Source organism: Colletotrichum siamense, assembly GCF_013390195.1.
Source record: "Colletotrichum siamense strain Cg363 chromosome Unknown KSG_Cg363_contig06, whole genome shotgun sequence".
In the NCBI taxonomy this organism is placed as follows: Eukaryota; Fungi; Ascomycota; class Sordariomycetes; order Glomerellales; family Glomerellaceae; genus Colletotrichum; species Colletotrichum siamense.
The window spans coordinates 292,157-309,392 of NW_023501019.1; the positions used below are offsets into that span (position 1 = coordinate 292,157).

The following is a 17,236-nucleotide window of genomic DNA, read 5'->3' on the forward strand; positions in this document are numbered from 1 at the left end:
AGATCTGTTTGGGGAGCTTGGGGCGTAGTCTCCTTTGGTCATCAGCTTGTGCCGGCGCAGTACCGGTGTCACTGTGGCTTAGCAAGTCACCGCGGATCCCCTCTTGTATTCTCATTCACCGTGAAGTATCAACTTTACATACTTTCGTCAATGTGTTAGACACAAGTCTTAGACGGCCGTTACTGAAGACCCAATCGTACGAAGGTTGTAATCTGAAAATTGTCAGTCAAGTCATCATCCTGGCCGGTATAGAACACCCTCATGGGTCTTGTAAAAAGTAGGCAGGATGTTATCCTTCTCATCTGACGCGTATCCTTCACACACAACGTGGCAGAAATAATCAATAACTCGCATTCCAGTAGCCATACCTAAGGAGTCCATGTTGTTACGGACAATCCAGCCAACCCGTATTCCCATCCCAAGCAATTGAACCGTCCAAGTATACAAAGCACACGCTCTCTCGCCCGCGGTTTTCCTTTCGTCACAGCCCAGATATACCCATTCATCCATTTCCTCATTTCCTCTCCTCAAAGTAAAACTTGCCTAGCTTCTCTCCGCCCTGCGGGCTCCCCATCGCGACGTTGCCGACCCTGCCCTCGCCCCCGTCAAGCCGTTCTCGAATGACGCGCTCTGCTGTGTCTCGGGCCGTCGGTGTCGTGCTAGGATTTGCGCGCGGTGTTTGACCTGGGAGGTGTGAGACGGAGACGGGGGGCTTATTGGTGGTGTCGACAAACATTTCTTCATCGGGAACGCCGGCGCCGTCATTGGTCATGCCGTCCATCATCCTCGCCTCCCGTCGCTCCTGCATGGCGGCGGCGCTTACTGGGGTGTCGCCGCCCATGGTCACGTCTCTTGCTCGCTGCGTGGGGATGCCGTCGCTGAGGCCGGACGCGCTCCTCTCGAGACCCCATTGGACTCCGGGAAGGGGGCGGCGCTGGTAGATGGGGCCGGATACCGTGCTGTTGGCACCCTCGCCGAATCCGACGAGACTGGCGGAGCCATCGTCGCTCATGCGGTCATCGTATCCGCCGGTGGAGCGGTTGGTCATGTCCTCGTCCATCTGCTCAGGCTCGGCGCCCATGCTGGTAACGGAGTCGGCCTCGCGGTAGTTGGTGTCCATGCTGAGCATGTCCTCGTCCTGCTCGCCGGGGGCGGTGCGGGTCTCGTTGTCGTCGCCGACGTAGCTCTCGGTGGCGCTGGCGGTGCCGACGGTGCTCATCTTAGTGTGGGCGGTTGGCTGACCGTGAGCGTCAAAGTACGCCGGGGTGAGGTGTGTAGCGGGCGGGTAGTTGGGAGGAAAGCCGGCTGTCGACGTGGGGGTCGTCTGGGGAGAGAGGGAGGAGGCGGCGTTGTTCTGATTCTGGGGCGGTGCGCGGAGGGTGGAAACTCGCTCGAGGCCGGCGAGACGGGAGATGCGGTCGGCGCGCTCGGCTTCGAGGCTCGTGGTGGAGGGGTGGTGGGCATGGCCACGGCCGGTGGGACCCTGAGGGAGGTGACCTCGGTGACCATCTTTAATAGCGGTGGTAGAGAGGGCGGACAGGGAGGTTGTCGTGCTCGTGGGGGTGCCACTGGAAGATAGAGGTTAGCTATTGCCTGGACAACAGAGAGGAGAGGGAGGCGCACGGCATCTCAGACGGGGTGTCTGGATTGGAGGTGGGGGGAGGGAGGTTGATGAGGGTGGGATGCGATGCCGCCATGGTTGCTGAGATGGGCGCGGCGGTGGCAGAGTCGGGAGGGAAGTTGTCGCAATTCGTTCGCGTGAAGGACGACGACGGTTAGGTGATGGAGAAAGGGATGTTGCGGCAGCGAGAAGGAAGAGGTGGAGGTCGTAAGTATGGTAAAGTAAGGTAAGGTGACGGGAGGATCAAGTTCGGCGAGATGTCACGGTAGTCCCCTGATCCATGAAAGTGAAGCGTGCGACGGCGGGACCTCCCCTTGCAGATGACTGAACCAGAAGCTAGGTCTGGGAATGCGGCGTGGTATGAGGGAGCGGCGTGGGGGAGCAAGAGAAGGAAGAGGAGGATGTCGACGAGTATAACAACGGCGACGACGATGAGGACAATGGACAGGTCGACGAGGGTGGGATGCCGTGGTTGATGAAGGACGGACGCAGGCGTGCAGCTGAAGGTAAAGGCAGGTAAGGTAAGGTAGTGTTGGTGGGGGAGGGGAAGCGGGCAGACGGGACTCTGGAGTCTCCTGTGGTGTCCGCTGTGACGGTCGACCTATGGACGGGACCTGCCCACTGTGGTCTGGCCCGACAGGCAGCCCGCGCAATGGGAATGGGAATGGGCTGGGCTGGGCTGCCCTGGCCCCAATGATGACAGTGAGGTCCCCTGCGCTGCGCTTCACCAACCAACCGCAGCGGCCGGTGCAGGTAAGGCGCGGCTTGGTCCTATGACGTAGCCCCCCGGTACCCTGCACGCCCCGCCTGTGTTCCTTTTGCGGTGTGTGATTGGCCGAAAGTCATCGATCGTGATTGGGTTCCAGCGTCTGGACCCTCAGGCAGCGAGCCAGACCCCAGGCTCAGGTCCGCCATTGGGCCCTGGACCCTGAATGCTGGTGCTTGACGGTCCCCTCTGTCCCTGCATTGTGCCACTGTCCGCTGCTTGGAACCTGCAATTAGGGGTCACCAAATGCCAATCTCGACACGCATCACTCGGTCCCCCCCGATGACTATTCGCTCTTCCCGTCAAGGCCGCACAATGATGCCATTGCGCATTCCTCCTGGGATGAGATTCCCTAGCCCATATCCCCGGGAACCGACTGTTTCACTCAGAGGCCTCGTTTCCTTGGCCTCGCTTATTTTGAAGACGCACTTTGTCTTTCAGTTATCGATGTCCCACAGCTGAATTCCTTGATTGAATGAAGGCACAATACAAATTGCATACTGACACATGGCCAATGTTGGACATACAGCGAGGCATAAGAAAAAAGCGATCAAGCAATCTGACTGATCATAGCTGAAAAGGCTAACCAAACAGCCAAATGTCATCACACGGCAATCTCATTACCATTACACAAATCCCACCCAACCAAACCAGCACCTCACCCTCCAAACACACCCGGCGTAAAGTCCACCACCCGCGCCTTCAAAATCACCTTGCCCACCTCCGCGATGAAAGCCTGGTGCGCCGGGTCCTTGTGGACGTAGTAGTCCCTGTCCTCCGCGCTCTCAAACTCCACCACGAACACGTGCGTGATGCCGTCCGACATGCCCTCGGGGCTATTGTCCACCCCGCCGACGGCTGACTTGATGTATGGCTTGCTAGACGTTGGGTGGATACAGTTGTCCTTGAGCGCCAACATCGAATCGCATATCTGGCCCATGTCAGTCGTGTCTTTCAAGGTAGATAGGTAAGGATTTGAAGGGGGGGGGGGGGGGGTGTACCGCCTTGACTTCCTCCTGCGGGACAAGTTCCTTGAACTGAAACTGTACAACGTGAATGATGGTCATATTTAATGATTGAATTTATTCTGTAAGGCGGTCGAAAGTTCTTGTTTCCTCGTGAAATTGAGGTCTTCAACCAGAGGCGGAGTCGACGACTTCAAAGCGGCCCATCCGTCGCCACTGTCATCTGCGCCGAGTGCGGGGTACAGCCAATTGCCGCCCGCATCTGCGACTCCGTCCAGAGTGGGAACCCTTGACCGGACTTCAGATGAACCGACCGATAGCTTCAACCTCACCTCATCTGTGATATCAACTTTGAGCTGCGTATAGGTTAATCACATTGGTGGGCCACTCAACACCTTTGGGACGCATTCTGGCAAAGCGGAAAGAAAACCCCCTTCAACGTTCAATTGCTATCGAGTGATGGAGAGTCTCTCCAAAGCCATGCGAGGAACCTGCGGTCTCATTTTTCTTGGCGCTGGTGAAATAGAAGGCGATTGTGGTTCCTAGAAACGTTGGATAGTGACGTCTATTGTACTTATTCGGCTGTTATCTACCTACCCTCTTGCCAGGCGGGTAAAATAGGACTATCACTCCCCTCCGCCAATTTACATAAATACCAGTTACATTAATACTAAGCCTAGGGGGCTGCCATCTAAGTCAGACATTTACGTACGGCAAAGCTGGAAACTGCAGGCAGTATTATCCATCCGTTAATCAGCTTTCGTTTTCAACATAGATATTAGAGCAGAGAACGAGAAGCGGGGAGAGAAAAGAAGTAGAAGGAAGACAGGAAAGGGGAATCAAAGCAGTGCCGATGAAAGAGAAAAAGGGCAAAAAAGCTCAGATTGCGTTGCGAACCTACTTGATTCGAAACCCAACCCTACGAAAAACCGACGGTTTTTACCTACATCAACGTCCAGTCTGGACCACCTGACCAATGTGACTCATTGCCAGTCTCTGTAGGGGGACGTCTCCCCCCGACAACTCGACGCAGAACTCACCCCTATGTAGGACACTCGCACCTTCCATTGATCCTCAGGCAGTTAGGCTCATATCACTGAATTCATCACTACTTACCAAAAGCAGCATAGACATCATACTTCAGCCTCGCACTTCATTTAACATCCTCTCTAAGGGTATCATCACAAACCAAAAAGCACGCTTCGTCCAATCATCTCCATCCCTCATACTGTTCCCATTCACCCAAATATCCCAGCAACAACAGCCATAACCCCAACATACACCCCCGACACAAGCGCCCCCTCCGCCGCCGCCTGCGCACCTCCTCTCTCCTTGCCCGCCCCGAATATCCCCGCCTGCACGACCGCCAGGCCCACGCCGACAGCCACGATCGCCACCACGGCCATCCGCCCCGCGAACGCAGGTATCACCGCAAACGTAAGTATCGGCAGCAGGAACGCCGCCGCGAACGACACCGCCACGGCGAGCGGGTAGCTGTTGCGCAGGAACACCTCGACCTGGCGCAGCTTCTCCGACTTTGCGCCTTGGAAGAAGAGGAAACCCGGCGTCGGGGGGGCTGTGGTGCTGGATTTGCGCGGCGGCATCGGGGTGCGCAGGTCGTCTGAGAACGAGGAGGAAAACTCCGAGGTCGAGGGGGAGGGGCGCGCGAGTGAGACGAGGTCGTCAGCCGGGTCGAGGAAGCGCGTTTCGATCTCGACGATGGGGTTATGGTTTGCGAGGTAGGCGCGGTAGTAGTCTACGTCCCGCGGGTCGGGGCTGGGGAGGTTCTGGGTGTCTTTGAACGATGAGAGGACGTGGTCTGGCGGGTGTTAGTCTTGATAAACGCCCAAGGGGCGGTGAGAAACGCACTGTACTGCCCGAGCTTGTACCCGATCTTGCCCAACACATCCGTCTTATGCCATTGCAGCTCGCCCGCGGTGAGGGCCTCCTGACGTCGCGAGGCGGGAAGGATACAGTTCTGCATGCGCCGCGTCTGCGTGTCCGCCGTATCCAGCCGGTGGAGCTGCTCCTCCAGCTCCGCAAGCTCATCCTGCAGATGCAGGAGCAACCTATGATTCAGAGCCTCGAAGCGGCGGTAGATGGGCTTGATGCTCGACCTGTCCGCGTCCCCGGCGCACAGCTTCGAGGCAATCACCTCGTACCCCGAGAGCGGCAGCTTCTCCGCCCGAGGGAGGTGCTTCGGGTGGCCCTGGTGCATGCCGGGCAGCCGCGGCTGCAGAGCGTTCGGCGGGAGGTGCGGCAGGTTAGCGTTCCCCCGTGGCATCTCCGGCGTGCCGTAGTTGCGGTACCCACGCTGCTGCCTCTGCTGCGCGGCCGCCGCGAGGTGCGCGTCAAACTTGCCCGGAATGGAGCCTGGGGAGGCAGGATCGCCATAGGCACTGTGATCTGGGGAGCTGCTGCGGTCGGTCTCATGGTCGAGCTCGGAGAAGACGTCGCTCTGGAAGCTGCTGGAGGCCGTGGAGGCCGTGGAGGCCGTGCTCCGGGTGGAAGGGGACTGGTAGCTCCCGTCCGGCGGCATCCTCCAGTACGACTGCTCGACGGAGCGCTGGATGGCCTCGGGGGTGACGTGCGGAGAGTCTGCGTCGAGGTAGCTGAGGGCGGCGTGCTGCTGCTGCTGCTGCTGCTGGCGGGGTGAGCGACTGCGACGGCGTTTGAGCTGGGACTTGTCGTGCTGTCGCGACTTTTCGCTGCCTCTGCGCCGCGGCCAGGATGCTTGGGTTATCGTCGAGCCGGAGCCGCTGGAGTTGCTTGAGTGGTGTGTTCGTCCTGTGAGTGCTGTGAAGTTGGTCAGGGTTGGCGATAACGGGTAGTGAGGTAGGTTTGCGTCTTCATCGTCGTACGGCTCCTGGACGACAGTCTCATCGGACGAGGACTCTGGGTCGGCAACGGGTTCGGGATCGGGCTGCTGCTGTTGGTCTTCTGGGCTCATTGCGACCTCGTCCGGTTTTGTTTGCGCTGGCGAGACGGGGAGGGAGGGAGTGCGCCGGACGGTTGCGCTGCGAGGACGCGAGCGGGCGGGTGGTGAGTTGTCGTCGGCTAGTGGCATGTGATGTCTGTTATCTGTCGCGAAAGCGGCCGAGGGAAACGGCGCATGGGCGGCGCTGGTGCTATGCGCGAGTCCGTCGTTCGGGTCCGGAGCCAGCCACGCTTGAGCTGGCGCTGGGCTGCCGGGGAGGTCGTCGGAGACTGTGGGAGGGCGGTAGTCGGATGACATGGCGGTCGTGGATTTGGCGTGGGATTATTAGAGCGCGATTAGTTCTTCCTACGGGAGACGGCTGGCTTGCGCTTGGGGGAGACGGATCGCCGTCTGAGGTCGGGTGAACCTCGTGTCCAAGGACGAGGGTGGGTGTACGACGTTGTCTCGGATTAGCTGTAGGGCCTTGCTACTGCGGGTGGTACAAGAGCTGAAGAGGTAGTCGGGCGATAGTACACATTAGAGAACGGTCAGGACAGTAAGAGAGCAGATGAGGTAGTGTACAGGAGGCAAGGGCAAGGGAGTTTAATGGTCCGGACGATGCCCAACAGCTGTGGAGGGGCGGGATCAGGCTGGGGGCTTCCCGGGGAGATCAGAGTCCTGGAAGGCGGCGTTCAGGCGGGTGGCATCACGGCGAGGGCGTCCCAAAGTATGTTGGCGAGAGAGCGGCGGCGAGGGGCATGTAATCGATAATTGCCTGACTGGTACATTAGGGAGGGTGGGATAGGAGTCTATTCGGGGAGACAGGATGGCTGAGTCTAAAAACAGGGAGGAAAAAAGAAAGACAGATGGCAGCGGAAGGGAGGGCGCCATATGATCGGGAGAGGAGTGTGTCAGCCGTCGACGGATTTGTTTCAGATGACCAGGAAGACTGGACCAACGGATGGGATGGGGGGAGGGGCTGTCTTGTCAAGGTGTGACGGGCGAGCTGAGGTGTTGGGTGCGGTGCGATGATTCCTTGGAGCTGATGGTGGTGTGGGCGGGGAGCTGCTTCTGAGGTGAGTTGTGATGTGTTGCGAACATATGTGTCGACTCCTCTGAGGTTGGGCTGCTTTTTGTTTAAACCAACAACCAACCGGTATCAGAAGATAAGAGCAAATGGAGAATGTAGAGTGACGAAATGGCAGCCAGGTGAACCCAGTCTAGCGGGACGATTCCACGTTCCCGGCAGTTTCCTCTAGCGGCATTCCGCTCCCTGGACTGCGCAGCGCTCCACTGAGTGACCAGCATGGGTGCGCTATTCGCAAACCCCAGCTCGCTGAGCATGAGCAAACGGGATCATCCCCTGATGTCTTACATAAGCATCCCGCCGACGCCCACGAGGGCGGAATGCAGCCCGGAACCTTGAGCGGCCCGAAAAGCTAAGCTGCCGTCCCGTCACCGGCCGGTCCAATCTTCACCACCGTTGAGCTTCGAGGCTATCCCCAGCTACAGCTTCAGCGACACCGACCAGTGCCATTGACTCGAAATATCGACGACGAGCTCAACAGGCCAGCCCTCCGACCACGGCCCAATTGTCGTCCTGCAATGGCTGAAAAACCGTTACCCCTCCACCTATCAACGAGCCGACCCCTCCAATCACGCATAATCGAATCCCCGCGGCCACTCGCTGATGAACACGAAAGCCATACTATGTAAAGGGTGTACAACATACGGCTAAAACAGCTACAATATCTTCTCAGCCGCGATTCGTCCACGCCACACTACAGTCTGCGAAACCCTTTGGTGCACATCATCCACCCACTACCCAAGACAAATCACCCGCGGCATCACCACCACCATGCGGCGCATACCAACCCGCGAACTGGCGCGGTACCTCTTCAACGGCCAGCTCTCCCGCAACGGCTGCCTGTCCACCGCCCGCCGCCTCCCGGCCCGTGTCGCGCCGGCCTGGTCCTCCCAAAGAGCGCCGTACACAACCACCCAATCCCAACCAACGCCCACCACCGAAGCACCCCCGCCGCCGACACCCCTCCGTAAGAAACTCAAAGAAGAAAAGAAGCTCCTAAAGAAGGAATCCAAAGGCAAGAAACCCAAGGGCTCAAACCAGACCGTCCCAGGCTGGGAGCTCACCGTCGGCATCGAGATCCACGCCCAGCTCAACACCGCCCGCAAGCTCTTCTCCCCGGCCGCCACCCCGTCCCCCCACACCTCCGCGCCAAACACCCACGCCGCCCTCTTCGACCTCGCCATCCCCGGCAGCCAGCCCGCCTTCCAGAAGGAGACCCTCATCCCCGCCCTCCGCGCCGCCCTCGCCCTCAACTGCGCCGTCCAGCCCGTCAGCCGCTTCGACCGCAAGCACTACTTCTGGTGGGACCAGCCCGCGGGGTACCAGATCACGCAGTACTATCACCCCTTCGCGCGCGACGGGCACGTCGTCCTCACCGCGCGGGATGGCATCGCCGCTGAGGACGGGGAGAGCGTGCGGATTGGGATACAGCAGGTGCAGATGGAGCAAGACACGGCCAAGACACTCGCGCAGCCGAACGACGTTTCGTGGCTTGATTTCAACCGCGTGGGCGTGCCGTTGATCGAGATCATCACGCGGCCGGAGCTGCACCACCCGCGCACGGCGGCGGTGTTCGTGAGGAAGGTGCAGACGCTGCTGGGCGCCGTGGACGCGTGCGTGAGTGGTATGGAGGCGGGCGGGCTGCGTGCGGATGTGAATGTTTCCGTGCGGCGGACGGGCGACGCGGGTATCCCGCTGGGCACGCGGACGGAGATCAAGAATCTGAGCACGATCAAGGCGGTCGAGGACGCGATTATCGCGGAGCGGGACCGGCAGATTGCGGCGCTGGAGCAGGGCGAGGAGATCAAGAGCGAGACGAGGGGGTGGACGCTCGGGTCTAAGCACACGAGGAGGCTGCGCGGGAAGGAGGGCGAGGTGGATTACCGGTACATGCCGGACCCGGATCTCGGGCCGTTGGTTATCGGGGAGGACCTCGTGAGCGCTTTGAAGGAGTCTGTGACGGAGTTGCCGGACGCGGAGCTGGATGAGCTTATTCATGATTACGGGCTCACGGCGAAGGATGCGGTGTCGTTGATGTCGCTTGACGACGGCGGCAGGCTGGAGTACTTTTACCAAATCGTAGACGACCTTGGAGCAAGGCTCGCTGAGGCTGGCAACAAGCCGGAGCTGCAGTCGTACGCGCCGCTCGTCGGGAACTGGGTGCTTCATGAGCTGGGCCGGCTGACCGTCGACAAAGACCCGGAGGCCAGCGAGCGCACGCTGGAGATTAGACCTGACGGACAGTGTGCTGCTGTCCCCGTCACGGCTCTTTCGGAGATTCTCCTCCACCTCAGGAACAAGCGCATCACAGGCAAGGTGGCCAAGGAGCTGCTTATTGCGCTCTACCTCAACAACCTGGAGCAGTTCGAGACCGTCACCGAGGCCATCGAGGGTTTGGATCTCTGGTTCCGCGAGCTTTCGGAGTCCGAGTACCGCCAACTGGCTGAGACGGCTATCGAAGGCGAAGACAAGGTTCTCATGGAGTTTGTGACCAAGAAGGCGTATCCTCAGGGCAAGCTCATGTACCTCGTCGGCAAGATGATGCAGCAGGGACAGCCGGAGCGCATCGATCCTGCCAACGCCGAGAAGATCATGCGGGAGGTCATCTCCGAGCACACCTCATCCCAGAACTAAAATTCCGATAGATTCGCTGTATAAACTCACGTAAATGCGTCTCAGAACGCTGATAGTGTACAATACATCATGACATCATCTCGATAATACGAGAGCTACTTCGTATCAGGGCTGGGCCTCCCGCCAATCGTCTCCGGTGCGAATCCGTAATTAATATTCTCCCTCTCCCGCAAGAACCTCTCGATTCTCTCCTCCCGCCCCTTGCCCGCCACTGCGGCGTTCTGCCTCCTCAGTCCCTCGCTAATGTTCGCCTCGTGGAGCGCCCTCTTTTCGAGAAAGACCGCAGAGTGGTTATCCATGCGAGTCGTCTGCGCTACCGTCCCGACCGCCAGCGCTGCCAGCACCAGGGCTGCGAAACTTGCATTGGACATGTACAGGGGCTGCTGCTTCTCCTTGCCCTCATTCCGGTCGTGCCATTTCTCCCAGTCTTCCCAGGTGGCATTCATGCCCGGGTTGTTCGGGCTGTGGCGCCATCTGCGGTCGGCTTCACGGTACATCTCGTGAATATCGCGGGTGTCGTCCGCGCCGGTGCCGGGTAGATGCCAGCCCGCGCCCCACGAGTCATATGCGCGGCGTTTGTCTGGACTAGAGAGGATGTCATTTGCGAGGACGACGAGGCGGTAGCGTTCTAGACGAGTGGCAGCGGGCAAGGTGTCGAGAGGGTTTGAGGCATGCTTGTCGGGGTGGTACTGCTTGACGAGCTGGGCAAAACGGGACTTGGTGTAAGGTGCCGATTTATGGATTGCGAAGATATCGTAGGGGGTTGGATTAGGTGTTTTTGGCCAGGCGGGGCAGCTTTTACTGCCGTCGCTAGAGGGATTGGTGGTTGCTGTTGCGTAGCATCGTGAAGACGGCCTTTGTCGTGGACGAGGGGCTGCTTGTTGTTCGCGGTTCGGGCGTCGGGGTGGTGACGTTATTGACGATGCGGGGACGGCGAAGAGGTTCAAGGCGTTGGAGGAGGAGCAGATTGCAAAGGCGGACGTCTTCATGCTGGTTAGGATCTGTGGTGCAAATAAGTGGTATTCAGGGAGGTTGCGGAGGATCTTGGGATGTCATTGTTTGAGCGGACCTCGGAGCTTTGTAGAGGTTGCTCGGCGATTGTTTGTGAGAAGGATAGGTACAAAGGACGACTTCGGGGACTTGAGTGGTTCGACTCTCTCCATGTATCGGGCGCATTCATGCTTAGTGCTCAGTGCGGCAGTAAGTAGCAATGGCGCGCACCTGCTCTTCAGTGACCAGTGCTCCTGCTATCGATCCGATAGCTCCGCTGCAGGAGCGATCGGGCGGGGAAGGGGCAGCCAATCGGCTGAGGGACATGGCCCAGGGTGAGCTCGGTGTGGAACCAATGGCAGAGGGCAGGAGCTCCCGGTGAAGGTAGAAGCCAATGCCCCTCTTGCTGACCTTGACGTAGAGAGGCCACTGGAGGCAGGAGCAGAACAGAGCAGCACGAATCACAAACACGAATCAGTCCTTCTGAGATCCAAACACCATCCCCCGTTACATCTCATACCTTGATATTGACATTCGTTATCCAATTTCCAGGCAAGCCCCTTGACCAGCATCACTTGAGTATCAATTCACCCGACGTCAAGCAGGTCACGTGGACCCACCTTCCCGCTACCTCGCATAGGCAAGGGGTCCTGCCCCAGAAGGCAAGGTGAGGCGCACCGCACCGCACCGCACCACACGACGCACAGTGAGTAAGGTAGTGAGTGACCTGGCGCTGAGTCCCACGCCCACGCCCACGGCCCACGGCTTCGGTCTAGTCACCACAAACTTGCTTCTTCCCTCTCCTCCCACATAACCACACATCTCCACGCAATCCACCACCAAACAACCACTCTCGCGCTCTTCTCGTGGACGAAACACATTTTTGCTGTTTCAGTATCCCGAGTCAACAAACGACAATCACAAGAACAATCGAAATCGCGCACTCAACCACCTCACCACCCCTCTCTCAATCCTGCAATCCGTGCACCTCCCAACTCCTAGAGTCCGGCCGAAATCCACCACCACCACCTCAACCTCCGGACACGGAATCCAGACGATCAACCACGCGACTGCTGTTCGCTTTCTCGAGACCTTCATCCGAACATCCTATTTTCGAGCGACACATTTCTTTGTCGCCGAATAATCCCACCCTGACCTGATACTCGTCGAGTCCGACTCGCCCCTCGATTCACCGCAAAGTGGGGAAAGCAAAAGCCCTTTTGCGCAACTCCCCTCCACGACTGCCATCTCCCTCGCGATCCTCCCCTCTTCGCCATTAGGCACATATCCCATATTCACACTTTCAAATGGCGGAAGCACTCGCAGACAAGCTTAAGGCGACGTCCTTGGGGTTCGTAAACCTCTCCCACCATCTGTAAAGAGTACATGGACTGACTAGCCTAGCGATGGTGCCGCACCTGAAGACTGGAAGAAGAACCTGAAGCTCCCCGCCAAGGACAGCAGACATCAAACCGAGGTATGTATCCGCTGCGCTGTCGTGTTTGCTGCCAGGTATTCACATCAAAATCCAGGATGTCACGAACACGAAGGGCCTGGAGTTTGAGAACTTCCAATTGAAGAGAGATCTGTTGATGGGCATCTTCGAGGCTGGTTTCGAGAAGCCGTCCCCCATCCAAGAAGAGGCCATCCCCGTTGCCCTCACCGGCCGCGACATCCTCGCTCGTGCAAAGAACGGTACCGGCAAGACTGCAGCTTTCGTCATCCCCGCCCTCGAAAAGATCAACCCCAAGGTCTCCAAGATCCAAGCCCTCATCCTCGTCCCCACTCGTGAACTCGCCATGCAAACATCACAAGTCTGCAAAACCCTCGGCAAGCACCTCGGAATCAACGTCATGGTCACCACTGGAGGCACTGGCCTCCGCGACGATATCATCCGTCTCCAGGATCCAGTCCATATTGTGGTCGGTACTCCTGGAAGAATCCTCGATCTCGCCGGCAAGAACGTTGCCGACCTCAGCGAATGCCCCATGTTCATCATGGACGAAGCCGACAAGCTTCTTTCCATCGAATTCACCCCCGTCATCGAACAGCTTCTCCAGTTCCACCCCAAGGATCGCCAGGTTATGCTCTTCTCCGCTACATTCCCTCTGTCCGTCAAGGACTTCTCTGACAAGAACATGGTCAGCCCCTACGAAATCAACCTGATGGACGAACTCACCCTCCGCGGTATCACCCAATACTACGCCTTCGTCGAAGAGAAGCAGAAGGTGCACTGCCTCAACACCCTCTTCTCCAAGCTGCAAATCAACCAATCCATCATCTTCTGCAACTCGACCAACCGGGTCGAGCTGCTCGCCAAGAAGATTACCGAGCTGGGCTACTCGTGCTTCTACAGTCACGCCAAGATGGCCCAGCAAGCGAGAAATCGTGTCTTCCACGACTTCCGCAATGGCGTTTGCCGAAACCTTGTCTGCTCCGATCTCCTCACTCGTGGTATCGATATTCAGGCCGTCAACGTTGTCATCAACTTCGACTTCCCCAAGAACGCCGAGACCTACCTTCACCGCATCGGTCGCTCCGGTCGCTATGGCCACTTGGGTCTGGCCATCAACCTGATCAACTGGGATGACAGGTTCAACCTCTATAACATTGAGAAGGATCTCGGCACTGAGATCCAGCCCATTCCCGCTAGCATCGACAAGTCTCTCTACGTCTACGAGAACCCCGAGTCCATTCCCAGACCCATCTCCAACTTCAAGGCCGGCCAGCCCGGTCCCCAGGGCCAGCTTCCGGCTCCTCAACAGCTCCTTCAGGGTCAGCAGCCCGCCCCTGGCAACTGGCAGACCCAGAACCCCCAACAACAGAACGGCTACCAGGGCGGCGGCAGAGGCCGCGGACGCGGTCGTGGCGGTTACCGTGGCCAGGGCCGCGGCGGCTACGGTGGTCGGGGACGTGGAGGCGGCCACCACGCCCAGCAGCCCCAAGGACAGGCGTCCTAGGCAGGCGTGCTATCTTCTCCATTATAGAAAGGCGTTATGGAGTATACGTCGCACGGAACACGCGACGGCGTCTACTGTTGGATTGTACATATTTTCTTTTCCCTGGTTTTGAAGGCGGCAAGGCACGACTAGACTGGGTCGGGCGTCTCACACACGAGCTTCCACATTCTCTCACACAACTCAACGATCACGAAAACGAAAACACCAATCAACCCCCGCCACTCGTCGCCAAGCAGCAAAAGCTTCGTTACATATTCGCAAACTTTGGCCTGTACCATACCCCTCGGATCTTACTGGTCTTTTGTTTGACTTCTTTTTCCTTTCCTTTGGCCTTCTGACGGCAGCATTTTCAACATGAGCTGGAATTGCGTGGTGTCTGGAGACAACAGAACGAGACGACGGGTAACACATGGGACGAAAAACAACAACTACCGCAGGGCGTGGCGTCTGGTCCTGAACGAGGCTCTTTGATGGTGTGGAACATTCCGATCCCATCTTTTCATGTCATGTTGGTTCTTCTTTTAACGACGGCGTTTTGGGGGTCAACAAGCGGCTGAACGGCATCAGCCCCGGGATGGCGTTCGCATGGAAGACGGCCATATTTGATTTTGCTGGGGAAAAAAGTGGAGTTGGTCCTCGTGGCACGAGGGCGGGAAGACGGGGCGGTCCGGTAGCTCATCGACTGGTTTGAGCGCCGCGGTGTGTTTTGAGTATTAATCAATCAATCGCGGAGACGACTTGAATGTTGGGATACGAAACGGAGGGCGGTCGGGGTGACTTGGCATCCAAACGGCGTCTGTCGGGGCATGGTTCCCCATCTCATCCATGCATTTTCTTTGGCAGGGGGAGACTTTGGCTGGAAGACACCTCGTCCGGGATAGGAGGAGCGTCGTTGTCGTTGGTCGACAACCAAGATGTCTTTCTTGGTAGCGGTGGCGGTTGCCATCCGTTACGTATTCTACGCCTATACCCTGCTTCTTTCGCGAGAGCGGGCTCGACGCACGACCGCAGAAATACCCGAGTATCATTATGATGTTTGGCTCCTTCGATCCGGCGACCCACTGAAGTCTCGGAGACGCCTGCAAAGGTAGATCTTGGGACGAATAGCTGGTATTGCCAAGGTTTTTGGAGGAGAGAACATATTTTGGTGCTCACAACGACAAGAAAATATCGGAAAAAAAGGTTGGGAGAGAATCGCTGGACGGACTGGAAGGCTTTTGGACTGGTTCAGCTTCATGCTGGGACTGGTGGGCTAGATAGTTGTCTGAGCATTCGGAATGGCAACGTCATTATTCTCTCTCATACACATTACTGCCCTGACTCGATTCGTGAAATGTTGTCCCAGGCTACCGATAGGTGGTAGTCATGATACTACTTGCGCTAATCTATGTCACTGAAGCTGGTGACGCAGATAATTGTGTTGGATTTGTCGGTTACGGTCTACACTTTGAAAGTCCGGGTGAGTCGAAGGCGTTGCAAGGTGCCTTAACATCCTCGTGTGGTATGATATCATGTCTGGCACTGAAGCAGACAGTTGGGCTTGTGCTTGCTGAAGCGAGGTTCGGCACATGAAATATGCCCTCTTCTGAATGACTGGCCGCCTTGATGCTAACGTCACGGCTCGATTACAAGCAGTAGCCAGAGATTGAACAAACCTGTGCCATTTAAGCGTAGTTTGCATGACGCTGTTTCGAATTCTTCTCGTCTTTCGTTGAGCCTCTGACTTCTTGGGTTTAGACACATACTCTCACTCTTGAACATTAATGGGTGAACGACCGCGCCGCGGATGGAAGACTTGGAAAGGTGCCACATGATACTGGTCAAAGCCATATTATCATTCTCATCTCATGCTTCCACAAATTACTACATCGCCCTTAGACTTCACCCCGCAAACAACACCTCCTGCAACCGCCGGAAGACCTCGTCCTCTCCGGGATAATCCGGGCCCTTGATCGACTCAAACGCAGGCAGCAACACGCTCTCGTCAATCTCCTTGTACTTGCCCAGCTGGACGTGGATGACCTGCCCGTTGCGGGACGCGTCCGCCATCAGGAGGGCCGCACCGCGCGCAACGGCCTCCGCGGGCTGCAGCTCGACGCCGATCTTCTTCATCAGCCCCTTCAGGTCAGGGAGCACGCTGCTGTCCGTCCACGTGGGCGCCAGCGTGTTGACTCTGACGGGCAGGCTGGCGGCGCCGAGCAGGGAGAAGAGGCCGCGCCCGAAGCCCAACACGGCGTGTTTGGCGGTGGCTTCGTGAGATGGTTAGTCTGGGAGTTGTAGGAGTTGTAGGGAGGGGAGGGGCATACAGTAGTCCACGGCGCGGAGTCGTTGCAAACCCGTCGTGGAGCCGTTGATGACGATGCTCCCGCCCTCGGCCTGCTGCCGCATGTGGAAGATAGCGATCGTGGCAGTGTGCATCACGCCCTTCAAGCTAACATCCAACAGCGCATGCGACGGCTCCTTCAGATCGCCGTTCTCGTCGACCTCGGTGGAGAGGTAATTAGCATTGGGCCCCATGCCGGCGTTGGCGAAGACATGGTCCACGCGCCCGTAGACCTCCTTGGTCTTCTTAAACAGCGCGATCTGGTCCGCCCAGAGGGTCACGTCCGTCTTGACGAACGTGTAAGACGCCTCGGGCTGCTGCGGCGGGGGCTGGATGTCGGCGTTGACGACGGAGGCGCCGTGGGCGAGGAGGGTCGTGACGGTCGCGAGGCCGATGCCTGACGAGCCGCCGGTGACGATGACCACCTTGCCCTTGACGCCGGCGAGATCTTCATCCGCAATCAGGAATTCGGCCATGGTTGCGAGGTTGCGATGCGGCGCATGGCGTGTGTAACGCGGGCGGTCTTGGCGAGCATGTCGTCCTCTTTATTTAAACAGCTCCTGCGGTGAAAATGTCCGAGAATGCAGCTGTTGATCTGCCTTGTGCCACGTAATCCCCCCTCCGTTGAAGAAATGATTGCAGAATGCTCCGGGGGTCTAGTGTGCTTTTTCTCAGAGTCCACTTTGCGCTCCGTGGGAACATGGGATGTTCACCCAATGGATTGGCGGGGACATGGCGATTGCGGCACTCGCACGATGCGAGGAAGCCAATGGAGAGGTGGCGACCCTTGCCTAGCGGATGAGCTACAGAGTGCGGTATCAGGGGTTTTTGAGAAAGGGACGAGGGCCACAACTTGACGTGGCATTCTGCAATGACACTCCCATCGGCCTCGTGCGCTTCTTGTGGAGTAGTGTGAACGCAGAGTTGTGGACGCAACTTGAACCAAAGTACCGTCGCTTAAGAAATGTGGAAC

The 17,236-nt window shown here is 57.9% G+C and overlaps 7 protein-coding genes across 7 annotated transcripts; 2 read left to right on the plus strand and 5 right to left on the minus strand.

The window, feature by feature from the left end:
- Positions 1–514: 514 nt before the first annotated feature.
- CGCS363_v009096 (uncharacterized protein) lies at positions 515–1,697 on the minus strand (the record flags this gene model as incomplete). Its single annotated transcript, XM_036640945.1, has 2 exons — positions 515–1,568; positions 1,624–1,697. The coding sequence occupies 2 exons, from the start codon at positions 1,695–1,697 to the stop codon at positions 515–517; spliced, it is 1,128 nt and encodes a 375-aa protein (XP_036493111.1).
- Positions 1,698–3,045: 1,348 nt separating this feature from the next.
- Positions 3,046–3,454, minus strand: CGCS363_v009097 (uncharacterized protein; the record flags this gene model as incomplete). Its single annotated transcript, XM_036640946.1, has 2 exons — positions 3,046–3,318; positions 3,389–3,454. The coding sequence occupies 2 exons, from the start codon at positions 3,452–3,454 to the stop codon at positions 3,046–3,048; spliced, it is 339 nt and encodes a 112-aa protein (XP_036493071.1).
- A 1,136-nt stretch (positions 3,455–4,590) lies between these two features.
- On the minus strand, positions 4,591–6,587 carry CGCS363_v009098 (uncharacterized protein; the record flags this gene model as incomplete). The annotated part of the gene is made up of 2 exons (XM_036640947.1): positions 4,591–5,171; positions 5,222–6,587. The coding sequence occupies 2 exons, from the start codon at positions 6,585–6,587 to the stop codon at positions 4,591–4,593; spliced, it is 1,947 nt and encodes a 648-aa protein (XP_036493109.1).
- A 1,540-nt stretch (positions 6,588–8,127) lies between these two features.
- On the plus strand, positions 8,128–9,990 carry CGCS363_v009099 (Glutamyl-tRNA(Gln) amidotransferase subunit B; the record flags this gene model as incomplete). The annotated part of the gene is made up of 1 exon (XM_036640948.1): positions 8,128–9,990. One exon carries the CDS (start codon positions 8,128–8,130, stop codon positions 9,988–9,990), a length of 1,863 nt encoding a protein of 620 aa, XP_036493110.1.
- Positions 9,991–10,085: 95 nt separating this feature from the next.
- JID1 (J domain-containing protein 1) lies at positions 10,086–10,979 on the minus strand (the record flags this gene model as incomplete). The annotated part of the gene is made up of 1 exon (XM_036640949.1): positions 10,086–10,979. One exon carries the CDS (start codon positions 10,977–10,979, stop codon positions 10,086–10,088), a length of 894 nt encoding a protein of 297 aa, XP_036493848.1.
- A 1,308-nt stretch (positions 10,980–12,287) lies between these two features.
- On the plus strand, positions 12,288–13,940 carry DHH1 (ATP-dependent RNA helicase DHH1; the record flags this gene model as incomplete). Its single annotated transcript, XM_036640950.1, has 3 exons — positions 12,288–12,331; positions 12,385–12,457; positions 12,513–13,940. 3 exons carry the CDS (start codon positions 12,288–12,290, stop codon positions 13,938–13,940), a joined length of 1,545 nt encoding a protein of 514 aa, XP_036493849.1.
- Positions 13,941–15,821: 1,881 nt separating this feature from the next.
- On the minus strand, positions 15,822–16,739 carry ATR7 (Short-chain dehydrogenase/reductase ATR7; the record flags this gene model as incomplete). The annotated part of the gene is made up of 2 exons (XM_036640951.1): positions 15,822–16,189; positions 16,247–16,739. The coding sequence occupies 2 exons, from the start codon at positions 16,737–16,739 to the stop codon at positions 15,822–15,824; spliced, it is 861 nt and encodes a 286-aa protein (XP_036492632.1).
- Positions 16,740–17,236: the final 497 nt, after the last annotated feature.